Source organism: Rattus norvegicus, chromosome 9 (genome assembly GCF_036323735.1).
Source record: "Rattus norvegicus strain BN/NHsdMcwi chromosome 9, GRCr8, whole genome shotgun sequence".
In the NCBI taxonomy this organism is placed as follows: Eukaryota; Metazoa; Chordata; class Mammalia; order Rodentia; family Muridae; genus Rattus; species Rattus norvegicus.
This window is the reverse complement of record NC_086027.1, coordinates 82,041,132-82,053,432: the sequence shown is the minus strand read 5'-3', so window position 1 is coordinate 82,053,432 and position 12,301 is coordinate 82,041,132. Positions and strand designations below refer to the sequence as shown.

Sequence of the window (12,301 nt, the reverse complement as noted above, 5' to 3'; positions counted from 1 at the left end):
TTCACACCACCTCCACCAGCACATACTACCCAGTATTTTGGCCCAGTTTATAGAGGTTATCAAACTAAGGCCTTTTCCGAGCCAGAGAGCATCTCAACTTATTCCAAACCAAAGCCCAACTATGAATTTCATTAGTAACCTTCCAAACAAGAAAAAAGTGACATATTTCCTCTGACTCACGTCTCTCTCAACCTACCACACCCTACTATCTTATTACATTAAAAGGGGGGGATCATGGGTGCTCCAGGGACCACAGATAACTTCTTAACTAAATAATTACACTCAAAAACATTTTTTCCAAGAAAGAGGAGGTTTTATTTAGAGACCCTGGGGTGGAGTAGCAAGCTCAATGATGATTATGGTGGTCTTGGGCTTGCAGCGGGAACCAGTGTTCTTTGAATCAACGGGAACAAATGTAACTTGGTACTTCATGGTATCAAGCAGCTTCTTCAGCCAAAGAATGTGTACCTCACTGAGGAGACAAATGAGGAGCTGTCAGGGAACACTGGAAAGGGCTTTGTGTTCTTCAAAGGGACCTTACTAACACTGTTATCTGGAAATCCCGTCAAAGACAAGGTCTCAAAGAATTTCAGAGCCCACCTTCAAAGAGGTAGGGCCAATGACACAGTGTCTCCTACTGAGTGGACAAGAGAGAGGGAGGGAGGGAGAGAGAGAGAGAGAGAGAGAGAGAGAGAGAGAGAGAGAGAGAGAGACTTTACAGCACAATGACAGTAAACACAGGCATCTGGTTCTTTGTGTACAAGTAGGAAAAGAGTTGTGCAGTTTAAAGTAGAGGAGCAGGTGGAAAAGCAACTAAGGCAGAATTTTGGAAGCTGCGTAATGACTTACTTTATGCCCTAAGCTTGCAAGGGGGTCTAACATTTTGATATTCTGGTGCATTTGTCAACAAATGTCCTTGGGCACGTTCATAGCTGTCATACAGTTTGGACATGCCTACTTCAGATAAACGTGTCCTGTTTTAGAGAACTGGCCAAGCCAAGATGGTAACTACAGTTTTGAGAGTCCCTTTTGTAATGAGAAGGCGTCATCAGTACCTTTTCTTCCTTTTCTGGCATGATTTCTTTGCTTTGTATCTCTTTGGGAAACCCTTCATGTAACATTTTGGACACCAACATGTACAGACTTTTGCCATCTTCTCGAGGTCCCAAACTCTGGTCAGCAGTGAGGTTCCAGTTGAAATAATGTTCAATGGCTGCTCTTCCCGACATCCCTTTCCCTCACCCCAAGTCCATCAGTCCAAAGCAGCCCAGCCATCCTCCCTTTATAAGTGACTGTGACACGGACTCTCCCAGAGAGGGCCTGGTGACTGAAGAGGCACTGTCACAATGGCCGAAAGTCAGCACGAAAGCTTGCTTGGGTGGCTGGGAAAGTATGGGGATATTTCATTAAAGTCAAGCAAATACTTTTGAGACCTCCTTAAATTGACTTGATACTCAATCAGTATTCACATAAGAACTTTATATGAATGATTTAAACCAAGTAAAATCCCCATGTGCCTTTCGAGCACAAGTCTGGCATGTTGGATAAGCATGCCCTATTGGTGTCAGTGTCTTGATTCTAGAAGGTTCTTGAGTGGGAACTTGAAAAACATTGAATTCTCAAAATGTATCTCCTGAGGTATAATCAACATATGAACTTCAATATTTCCAGGGAACAATTTGAGAACTTTTGACATTTATATATAACCAATGACCACACTGTCATATATCAAGGTAGTAAATGTATCCCTATGTCCTTCCAGAATGTCTCCCCTCTCCTTCTCCAGTCCTTCTCCAACAGTGTGGTGGCTAAACCTCTAAGCCAGCACCTTTATTAAAAGTCAACTACCCCTGTTTCTCCCAAAAACAACACAGAGATACAACTTTAAGCTTAAGCCAAATAGCTAAGGTATCATGTAAAGAAAAAATCAGGACAATCTAATATGAAATGTGACCTAAAGAGGTCTTTTGGGAGCTGGAGAAATGATTCAGTGGTTACGAGTACTGACTGCTCTTCCAAAGGTCTTGAGTTCAATTCCCAGCAACCACATGTGGCTCACAGCCATCTCTAGTGGGATCCAATGCCCTCTTCTGGTGTGTCTGAAGACAGTGACAGTGTACTCAATACACATAAATCTTTAAAAAATCATTTTTTTAAAAAAGAGAACTTAGATTTCATGTGTGGTGAAGCCATCGAGTGTGGCATCCTTGGATTTTGGATTATATAAGTTATTTAATGAGTGTTAAGAATCAGATTTTTCCATGAGTAGATTCACTTATTGACTCTTCTTGTGTTAAATAATTTGGCTACAGAAGTGAAGGTAGAAAGGAGAAATGAAGAATATGAACTACATCTGCTAGGAATTACTGAACTTCTTCAACCAAAGAGTTATAGAGTTAGCCATGTTTTCAGGAAATTTCCCTGAGCAGCACTGAAAGAAAAATAACAAGGATTCTCTAAATGGGCTACCGGTTATGCTCATGTAAAGGTGGGCACCACAACTGCAGACTTAATAACTGTAAGAAAGAAAAGGAGAGAGTCCAAGAATGCACCCAGGGTCAAGTTGGCAATGAGGTCCTAAGATAAATCTCTAACCTTGAAAGCGTTGTCTAGAATTTCTTTACAAAGGAAGACAAAGGCAGGAGCTCCACACTTCTCTTGTCATTCATTCTTGGCAACCTTGGGTTTTAACCCCCGGAAGAGCAGAAAGGGGGGAAGAAGTGCAAGGGGCAGGAAGAAAGAGAGAGAGTGATGTGTACACTACATGCATACATGTCTACAAAGTGCCTGGGCTGAGCAAGGAGATGGGCAGGTGCCGGAGGCAAGGGCTGTATGCATCACAAAGAGCCCAGGACTCAGAGGAACCCTAGGTTCATGCTGCTGGTGTCACTGGATATTTTTTTTAAACAAAAAGCCAGTGGACTTGTCTTATACCATGAATAAATACAATTGGCTTTGAGAGGCAGACACTTCCTGGAGCAGATGGTACAGAGAGTGACAACTAAGACAGGCCAAGAGCACCTGCATGTCACCTGAAGAGGTTTTTAGATTCTCCTACTTTAATCAGGAAACTGTTTTAAGCTCAGTGTTTTTTCTTCTTCTTTGCTTCATTACAGCATGAAGGAAATGTCCCTATACCATTGTGGAAGAGTGCACTCTGGAGGAAACACATTTCTGCTTGCGACAAAGTCCCCAACAGAACCCAGGCCATCTTGTACCATTACCCTTCACATTTCCATACTCTGATGAGAATAAGGCTGCTCTGTGTCCAGAGCTTCTTGACAATAAAGTCTAGCTACTGCAGCATTCCAATACAACTGGGTATGGTTCTGGTCCTTACCTCAAAACCTAAACTTTTTCTAGGCAAGTTACATGTGCTTTCCCAACACGGGGACATGAGGGGCATGGGTAAAATGTAAGCACTCCACGCCTCTGCTTACTGCTGAATCCTCCAACCATAAAGGACAGGAAAGTTACTCTGTTCTTTTTCATATCGTTCTGAGATTGTCACATATGACAATTCTACCAGAACATGGGTAGTGACAGTGTCAGTTCCATCGTTCTGTAGCCACAAGCAAACAGATACTCTTGTGTCCCTCAGAACAAAACTGAGCTCTGACATCCCTTGAGCCAAGCCTGGTCAGAATGTTTTATAATGATTTTTTTAAAAAAAAATACAGTAGTAATGGTGATAAAGATATTTTTTGGTCCCTTAAGGATGCTTCTTAGAATATATCCTTGCTGTTAAGCGTTGTGTAACCACTTGTTACCTCCTCTGCCTGATGCCCCAGCACCAGCCTGGGGGTCACAGTGCTTTATATCAATTATGAAGGTATTTGTCTCAACATGGGGGAACCTCTGAATCTTTTCCCTTCTTAGTGGCAAATATTTGGGGGTGGGGGTAATTCTCATAGTAAATGATGTCCCTTGGGTGGTGGAATGAATTCTAGAAGGCAAGAAACCCAGCACATTGTTCTTGGAACATAAAGAGAATAAAGAAGTAGGGAAATCCATGGGGTATGAGGAGAAAGAACAAAGAAAAGAAAGTTCAACTGTGCATCGTGGCCCGCGGCAGGAAGCCTGAACGGGGATGAGCAATTCTAGGCATAGTGTCTGACTTTGCTTATAATTTGTGACTTTGCCTAAGTTAACTTCATCCTGGGTCTATTCGCTATGTTCTCTAGAAACCCCCCCCAACTCAAATGTCCCTGCTCCAGTAGATAAATGGATTAAAACATTCATTCCTCAGTCACATGTGTAGGTAATGTAACACACATATGAAATTTAAAACATGCCTTTCTGACAGCCTAATATGTGGCCTGAATTTTGCCTCAATCTAAAGATTGCCAAGGAATTCTGACAACTGGTATATTCTTTAGATGCAGACTAAGGTTAGTGGGGGCAGGAAAGTGGTCAATGTTATCTGGGACCTTCTGAAGCATGAAATTTGGCTTTGCTTTGTGTATAACCATACCATGCAGGTTATTATTAGTGATGGCTTCTGGGAAAGCAAAGTGAAGTCCAAATAAATCAGATATTTATTCCCCTGGAGGACCAACAGATTTATTGCCTGCCTCTACCAGAAAGACCACTTTTCCCAGCTCTTTCCTTTCATGTTTCTTCTACTATGTTCCAACATACATGTGAGAGAAAAGGCAGAGTGTAGAGTCAAGGCTGGACATGTTTTTAAGCCAAGTAAGAAACATTGTGGAGCCATGGGCAGTTTTTAGCCTTGAGAGCAGCAAGAGTCAGACAGCCTTGTCCCTTCCACTGTTTAGGTACATTTCTTTAGACAAAGAAGACCCTAAAATAAGCAGGACAAGGATTTACAAAAGGTCTCCCATAGATATTGAGCCCCTACCTTTTAACTGTTCAATGTCTATGTTACTAGATGTTTGTGGAAAGACAGAGGGAATTCTGTAGAAAAGATGGAAGGGGAGCCAGGCAGGAAAAAAGAAGGGGAGGGTGGGACACAATATCTGTAAAACCCATGTTCCAAAATATTTCCAGCATTTCGCGATTGAAGTGAACGGAGTGAAAGCCCCTCCTCTCAGAAAACCACAATTTGTTCTGGGTCTCCGGTCTCTCTAGATTGTCTACCTAAGATATTGGATATGTTCTGGGCTCAGAAGGCTCTGACCCTGACCTGTTTTCACCTTCCCTAGCCTCTCCCCCAATGGCCATGACATGTTTGAACAAAAACAGCAGCAGCAGTACACAGACAGGACGTACACGTGAGCAGAATAGAAGGTCCCCTCTCCCCAGCTGAAGTCAACATCTGGAAAAACTTAGATTTCAGAGAGGATCTCAAACTTAGTCACCACCCATGTGTAAGGACTGTCTGAAACTTTTCTATTCTCCCTCTTAATAAACTCCAAGTCCTAACTTGCTGGGTAGATCCATCCCTGTGAAGATGCCTGTTGGAGTCCTAATGAAAATCAGTAGAGTTCAGAGGTCAGAGAGGATCCAACTGGGGATATGCCTGTCACAACAGTAAGACTCTGAACTTGTCCTTTCTAAGAACAGAGCCAGTGAGAGAAAAGGCCTTAAACCCCTGAACTACAGTGTAATTAAGGACTACCATGCCATCCACCCACCTGTGGAAATTAATCTCTTTCTCCCCCCCTCTTGCCCTCACCCTTCTCCAATAACTATCAGAAGCTATTTCCTTCTATCTCCCAGAAATAAAAGGCACAAAAGCTGAATCCCAAAGGACAAGCCAAGGTGTGGAAGGAACAGATCTACCAGGCTCTTCCTCTGTGGCTTTACTTGAAGCAGCTCAGGCAAAAGTCCATTCTGTTTCCACACCAAAATTAGACAGCAGAAGCCAAAGTAAAGAGACAGTGAGCACACGGAGCTAACAGATGGTTCTTAATGGGATGGGTGTTTTTCTCTGAACCTGCTAAGGGTCAGGGGTGAGTTCACTGGTCTCTAAGCTGCCTTTGGCTGGCTCATTTCCACTGGGGCAGAAAGAGCTCAAAAGGGATTGATGTACAACCTTACTCTGTCCAGCCCAGGGGGTATGATATAAGAGCCAACCCTCAGACCCCCAGACCAAACCTTGCCTAGCCTGTGATGTGCTTCTCCACAAATGGCTCTCTGTGCCTCATGGTTCTCGGTAGGATGGCAGGAGTACAATTGAACCTGGGACCTTTCTGTTTCTTCTTCACCAGCTCTGAAATTCATTTGCTTTCCCCACTGCGATCTCAACTCACCTTGAGCAGAACAGCCTCTATGGAGGTAGAAGTTGGAAACTCTCCTTATAGGAGATAAGATATTACATTATCTCTCCATCTGACCAGTTCAAGAGAGAAGGTCTATTCACCTAATAATTCCATGAAAAGGATACACATCCCTTTTCAACAAAGGCCATCTCCCTGCCACCACCACCCCACATTCTACCAACTACTACTAGAAACTACTTCCTTTTGTTCATCAGAAACTTAAAAAAAGGAACAAAACCTGAGTTCCATTGGATAAGGCAAGGTGTAGAATAAAGACAGCCACAGTTGGGGGAGAACATTTGCTATGGGAAAGTGTTGGTAACTCTGAGAGGACCACCATGGTTGCCAACTCATCTCAGAGACCACCCAGTCACCTAATGCAGCCTGCTTATTTTAGAACAATAGAGATGAGTCTTGAGAAATCCAACCAGTACCAGAACCAAGATGGACTGTCTTCTGTTGAAACCAACTTAACACCACACCAACACCACAGAGCAATCCAGATACAAAATGGGCTTTCACATAGTTTGTTGCCTCAATCTGAAGGGCAATGTTACAGGATAGTAGACTTTGAATAAAGGTCAAAGGGCAACAAGCATGTGAAAAGTGGGGTAAATCTTCCTTAGATTAGAGAAGTGGGAGAAATAGGGTTACTTAAGCAAATTAAATTCTATTCTCTTATCAAATGTGGAAACAAAGGCTCATTGAGACCCCATTCTATGGCAGAATCACTTACCACCAAGATCTAAGTAGCAAGCTAAGTCCTGGATTTCTTGGGGATGTGTGTTCTCATGGGTCTGTAAGAGGAAGAAGTGGCTGAAATGAACAGAGGAGTTTGAGATGCAAAAGGGCAGCTTTACCCTCTCTGTGGGAGTGAAAGTCACCAAGGAATCAGTAAATCCATTCTTAAGGAGTCTTTTTGGTTAGTGTGGAAGGGATCCTTTATATGATGATGGTTGGGAGAAAAGCAGTTGCCAAACCATCTTCAAGTGCACCAGGAAGTGCTAAGAATGTAAAGAGGCTGTCATGATGACCTGAAGTTACCAGGGAAAAGCTACAAAATCATGGGAGGAATCTGGCACTCAAAACATCCTATCATTTTTACCTATAAACATGAGAAATATGAGGCAAGTTGTTGAACTACATCCTTTTTTCTACTCCACCAGTTCATTAATAGATTTCAATAGCCTCCTATGTGTCTGCTCAGTTCTTGAAAAAGGATAATGGTGGTGAAGAGAGAATGAACTTTCAGTGTCTATTGAAATCTATTAATGAACTTGATATGAGTTATAAAGGCCAAAATGTTGACTGTGAAGACTTGCTTGTTCATATACTCAATAGTCATTGCTCGGTTCCTCTATTTAGAAGTCGCAAAAGCACTTCAAACCCACATTCAAAAGCCCAGGCTGATCCTGGAACCTCAAGCATCCATACAGCTGCATTACACAGAAACAGAGCACTCCCTGACACTATCTGTCCTCATCTCCTACATCCATCTCCAAGATTCAGTCCTTGTCTAGCTCTCTACCTCAACCAAAACATCCCCTTCACTCCCACAGCTAAGCCACTATAAAATACTTTCTCCTGAACAATGCACTGCCTTGGTATAGAGGTTATCTCTCAATCACTCACTCAACAGCATGAACGGGACTCACTGTAGTCTCCTGACCACTGGCATAATGGATTTCATCCACTAGGCTAAAAGGTCCATGCACACACGGGACTTTTTTTCTCATTTTACTAACCTTTTATTAACCACACCCCACTCACTGCCCCTCCTCTAAAAATTCCTTCCCCTTCCCCTTGTCCTTTGAGAGGGTAGGGGCTCCCTAGGTTTCCCCTCACCCTGCCACATCAAGTCACTGTTGGAAATAGGCACATCCTCTCCCATTGAAGCAAGATAAGGCAGCCCAGCTAGAACATATCCCATAGATAGGCAACAGCTTTTGGAATAGCCCTGTTCTTATTGTTTGGGACCCTCACAAAGACCAAGCTGCACACCTGCTACATCTGGGGGAGGACTGGGGCTAGGTCTAGCTCTTTGGTTGGTGGTTCAGTCTCTGAGAGCCCCTAAGGTCTAGGTTAGTTGACTCTGTTGGTCTTCCTGTAGAGTTCCTATCTCCTTTAGGGCCCACAATCCTTCCCCGCCTCCCAACTCTTCCAGAAGAGTCTCAAAGCTCCACCCACTATTTGGCTGCACACACAGGATTTCTGTCTCTAAGCTATGTCTTTAGGTCAATTCCCTAGTGTCCAAACATGTGATATACATATCCTATGTAAGCAATAAATTTGTGACCAAAACTTAACAGATTTTGCATTCCAGGCTCCCAAAATGACAGGTGGCAATCTTTGGAGATATCTGTCACATCTGCCAGGGTTCTGGCTCTAATGGTTTGTAGCAGTAGAAGCTAGGAATATCAACAAAGATCCCAAAACACATGAAGCAAACTAAAACTTAACCCTGTCCCTGGTATCAAAAATGTAATAAAGATTGGGACCGAAACTTCCTATTTTTGACCAGCTCTCCTAGACTCAAGTGCTTATGGAAAAACATTTGCTTCCTGAGGATACTGTTGAGACTTACACATGCACACATACAAATATCTACACTCAGTGACTTTTAAGTTCTCTACAAACAAATATACTTTAATTAATGACCACTGGTAAAGCACTTCACAGGCCTAGTACAGGAATGGGAGTTAGATGTTTAATACCTGTCTGAAAAGCCGTCTTTAACCTAAAATGGGGACCAGACCAGCACTGAAGGGACTGCTTCCTTATTTCTTCTGTACCACCTAGGTGTATGTATGTATGTAGTGACGTCACAAGAGAGCCCCACCCAGCTGCTAAGCCACGCCCCTTTTCGGTCACAATGGCTAAGGCCTTAAATACATGGACTACTGGCCCTGCCGGCCTTGCAAAGCCCCTCATTTTGGCAGAAATTACAATGTCGACCAGCCGCAAACTAAAGACTCATGGCATGAGGAGAGGCAAGAACCGAGCTCCTCACAAGGGCGTCAAGAGAGGAGGAAGCAAGAGAAAATACCGGAAGAGCAGCCTGAAGAGTAGGAAACGGGGCGATGATGGTAAGTGCAGGGCGAGCGGGAGAGCAGTCAGATTCCAGGACATGCTCTCCCAGCCACCCTCATGGAGGCCAACCTCAGTAGTAACCAGCAATCTCAGCCTGAGATGCCAGCGTTCTAGGGGCTGAATTCTTAGGGCTAAGGATTCTGATGGCTGTGTTCTAATGGGTGTCCTTGTTGTAAATCTGTCCTTCCCCACAGCAAGTCGCAATTACCGATCCCACTTGTAATGCGGCAATGAGCTCTAGCCTGGTGGTCTTCAAACTACACCAGGCAGCAACAAGACATCAGAGGGGGACTGCCAGAGAGATCTGAAGTTAGACCAAAGCCAGAGAAAGATCCTATCAGAGTGGGTAAAATGCCAGTTGTGACGAAATTCGGAATGTATATGTTGGCTGTTTCTCCCCAACATCTCAATAACAATTTTGAAAACAAAATAAAATTGTGAAAACTGAAATGGTCTCTGGTTTTTGTTTGTGGACTTAAGCAGGGTTGGAAGAAAAACCTTTATGACCCTCCGTCTGGTTCATCTTGAATTACACTTTGAAGTATGTTCCAACCGAGCCTACCCAGAATGTGGTCCTCCAGAGAGAGCTGGTATTCTGGGTCTGGGTGGATGCTTAGTGGAATGCCCTGTGTGCTGAAAGTCAACTTCTGATTGTATACAGCAAGCCTAACAGACTTGGTAGGTAGGTATGGACAGAGGGGCTAGCCAGAACCCACCCAGTGGTGAGAAAGTCTGTTGGCTCAGAACATTCATCCATCCCTCTTCCCCTACTTAGGGAACATGCTTTAGGGCAACTGGAACAGCCTCATACTGGGTGATGTTTGGTCTTTACTGTAACATCCTTCAAGGACCGTGGGTGGAGTATCTCTGGAGTCAACAGGAAGGTTAGCACCTAGATCAGCTTAAAGCTGCCATGCTGAGCATGCCCTGATTCTGAATGCAGTATTAATCAGAAGAGCAGTTCCAGGTTCCCTTTACATATTGGTTGGCATGTCCAAGGGGAAGGCCCTGGCACTAAGGGTATCTCACTTCCCATGCCCCATTTCCATCAAACTATAAGCCACGGTCTCTGGTGCTTTTTTATAAAATTGGTCACCAACTGAGCCACCCCTGTATAAAGGTCTCAGGCTACATATGCCATATGGCGCATCACAATGGCTTTGCTGTTCAAGAAATGGAGTGCTAAACTATGTATGGAATAGTTTATCTTGGTCCAGTGTTTCCTCACCATGCCCTCCCCTTTCCCCTTTTCTGGAAGGTAATATCTACACTTGGGTTCTTTGGATAGGCCAGTTCGAATGAGAATGGCCCCTATAGATGTTTGGAAAGAATTAGGTGTGGCTTGTGTGTCATTGGAACTTGATGTGAGGGATACCAAGTCCAGTCCTGTCCTGATCTCCAGCACCATGCCTGCCTGTGCTAACGGATAAGCAATTCCAGTGCTTTCTTAGTCATGCTGTGATGTCTAGACAGTGACCATACAGAGCAACATGTTATTTCTCCCCAGGTAGAGACACCCAGACCAGCTGATTCAAGTACTAAGCTTCAGCACCAGGCTACTTTACCATAGATTTCTCCTGACCACTTGACAAATTGCTCAACTTCTCTGAGCTTTGTCACCTGTTCTACCGAGTCAGAACCATGCACGAACAGCTACCCGGGGCATCAAAAGGGACCAGATGAACCTTAATCTCCACCCAGAGGTCTATAATGGGATAAAATAGTGTGTAGGTTTAGCTAGAAGCTTGCCTCAGGGACTGAACAGAAACCACATCATTCACTCCCCAGCAAGTTGGGCAATACAACCACCAGGCAGAGAGCACCATGGCCTGCTTGAGTCACAGAAGGCCTTTGTGTCTCGCAAGAGAGGAGGGTGAGGCCTCTGGCTTGGAACAGTGGTGGGCCAGCCTGAATGAAAGCTGGCATGGTGCCTAGTCTGCTATGTTGCAAGGGCAGGTGGGTAGAGGCATCCATAAGAGGGGGACAGGTGTGGGCAAAGACTTGGAAAAACAGAAATGTCTCTTATTTTCAGCTTGTAATTGAGTTCCATTTTTAATGAGTGGCTCATAGGCAGACACTCAAAACATCATGGAGCCCTCAGACGAAGGCCCAGGGCCCATCCTCTCCATCTCCCTATGGACCACATTCTATGCTGTTGAACAAAACAGAAGACAAACTGGTAGTGGTAGCAAACTCATTTGACTTCCACAGGTTTCACTGGAGGGTAAGATTGTGCTTCACCATCACCGTGGTGGCACTGTTCAACAACAAAGGTCTAGTTCTAAAACATTAAAGCTGCAGATTTGTCTCATGGCCCTATGGAGCACAGCTTTTCTAGACACACAACAGGCCCTCTTAGGTTGGGAAAATATCCTCCCTGCTGCCCACATCTCCAACATTTCAAGTATGAGGTCAGAGCCTGGAATTTGCCTCAGAAAAGCTAGGATAGTGTTTTTTACTTTAAATACACTGAATGGGGGAACGCTCTTGACAGGGGACACTGTTTAACTCCCATGGGGGAAACAAAACTCAATCTTTTTACTGCAGTCTTAAATGTTTAGATTAGAATCTAGAGGCCAGTGTGTGGCAGGATGGAGAACACGGAATGAGTGCACTGGAGCTCTCTGAAAAGACTGAATAGTAGTGTTGGTAGGCAGTGGAGGTGGAGAAGCCCCCTTTGCAAAACAAGGCCCCTCTCCGTTAGCCACACTAGACAGGTCAGATCTCTTTATTCTAGTAGTGTGCTAGAATGCTCTCTAACATAGCTGTAACACTGTGGAGAGAGGACATTTTCACTGGAAGCTTCCTAAGGCTAGAAGTCCATCACTGAGGTTTCTTGTCAGTGGGACAAATGTTCACCACCATAACTGAATAAGTATCTGTTAAGTGTGTATTATATATCCCTGCTCAATTATAAACTAATTTGTATAGATGTGAGAGTAGCTCTTATGGAAAACAGTCACCTTGTAACTATAAAGTTGGTCTGA

General features: G+C 44.0%; 1 protein-coding gene and 1 long non-coding RNA gene across 5 annotated transcripts; one reads left to right on the top strand and one right to left on the bottom strand.

Annotated features, from left to right (window-relative positions):
- Positions 1-291: 291 nt before the first annotated feature.
- LOC102548134 (uncharacterized) lies at positions 292-9,085 on the bottom strand. 4 transcript variants are annotated; one of them, XR_594445.4, is made up of 5 exons: positions 8,939-9,085; positions 6,961-7,021; positions 2,596-6,259; positions 1,056-1,382; positions 292-472 (listed from the first exon to the last, which is right to left on the bottom strand). It is a non-coding gene; the product is annotated as an uncharacterized LOC102548134 (long non-coding RNA). The 4 variants fall into 4 exon arrangements; XR_357120.5 differs by lacking the exon at positions 2,596-6,259 and having other exon boundaries at positions 8,939-9,057; XR_005489199.1 differs by lacking the exon at positions 2,596-6,259 and having other exon boundaries at positions 6,961-7,040; positions 8,939-8,953.
- Positions 9,086-9,154: 69 nt separating this feature from the next.
- Positions 9,155-9,764, top strand: Tnp1 (transition protein 1). The gene is made up of 2 exons (NM_017056.2): positions 9,155-9,310; positions 9,509-9,764. The coding sequence occupies exons 1-2, from the start codon at positions 9,172-9,174 to the stop codon at positions 9,535-9,537; spliced, it is 168 nt and encodes a 55-aa protein (NP_058752.1). The 5' UTR covers positions 9,155-9,171; the 3' UTR covers positions 9,538-9,764.
- The last annotated feature ends 2,537 nt before the right edge of the window (positions 9,765-12,301 follow it).

Coding starts and splice junctions, on each gene's coding strand:
- Tnp1 (NM_017056.2), top strand. CDS start 9,172: ATGTCGACCAGCCGCAAACTAAAGACTCATGGCATGAGGAGAGGCAAG. Junction 9,311..9,508: donor TAGGAAACGGGGCGATGATG/GTAAGTGCAGGG, acceptor CCTTCCCCACAG/CAAGTCGCAATTACCGATCC.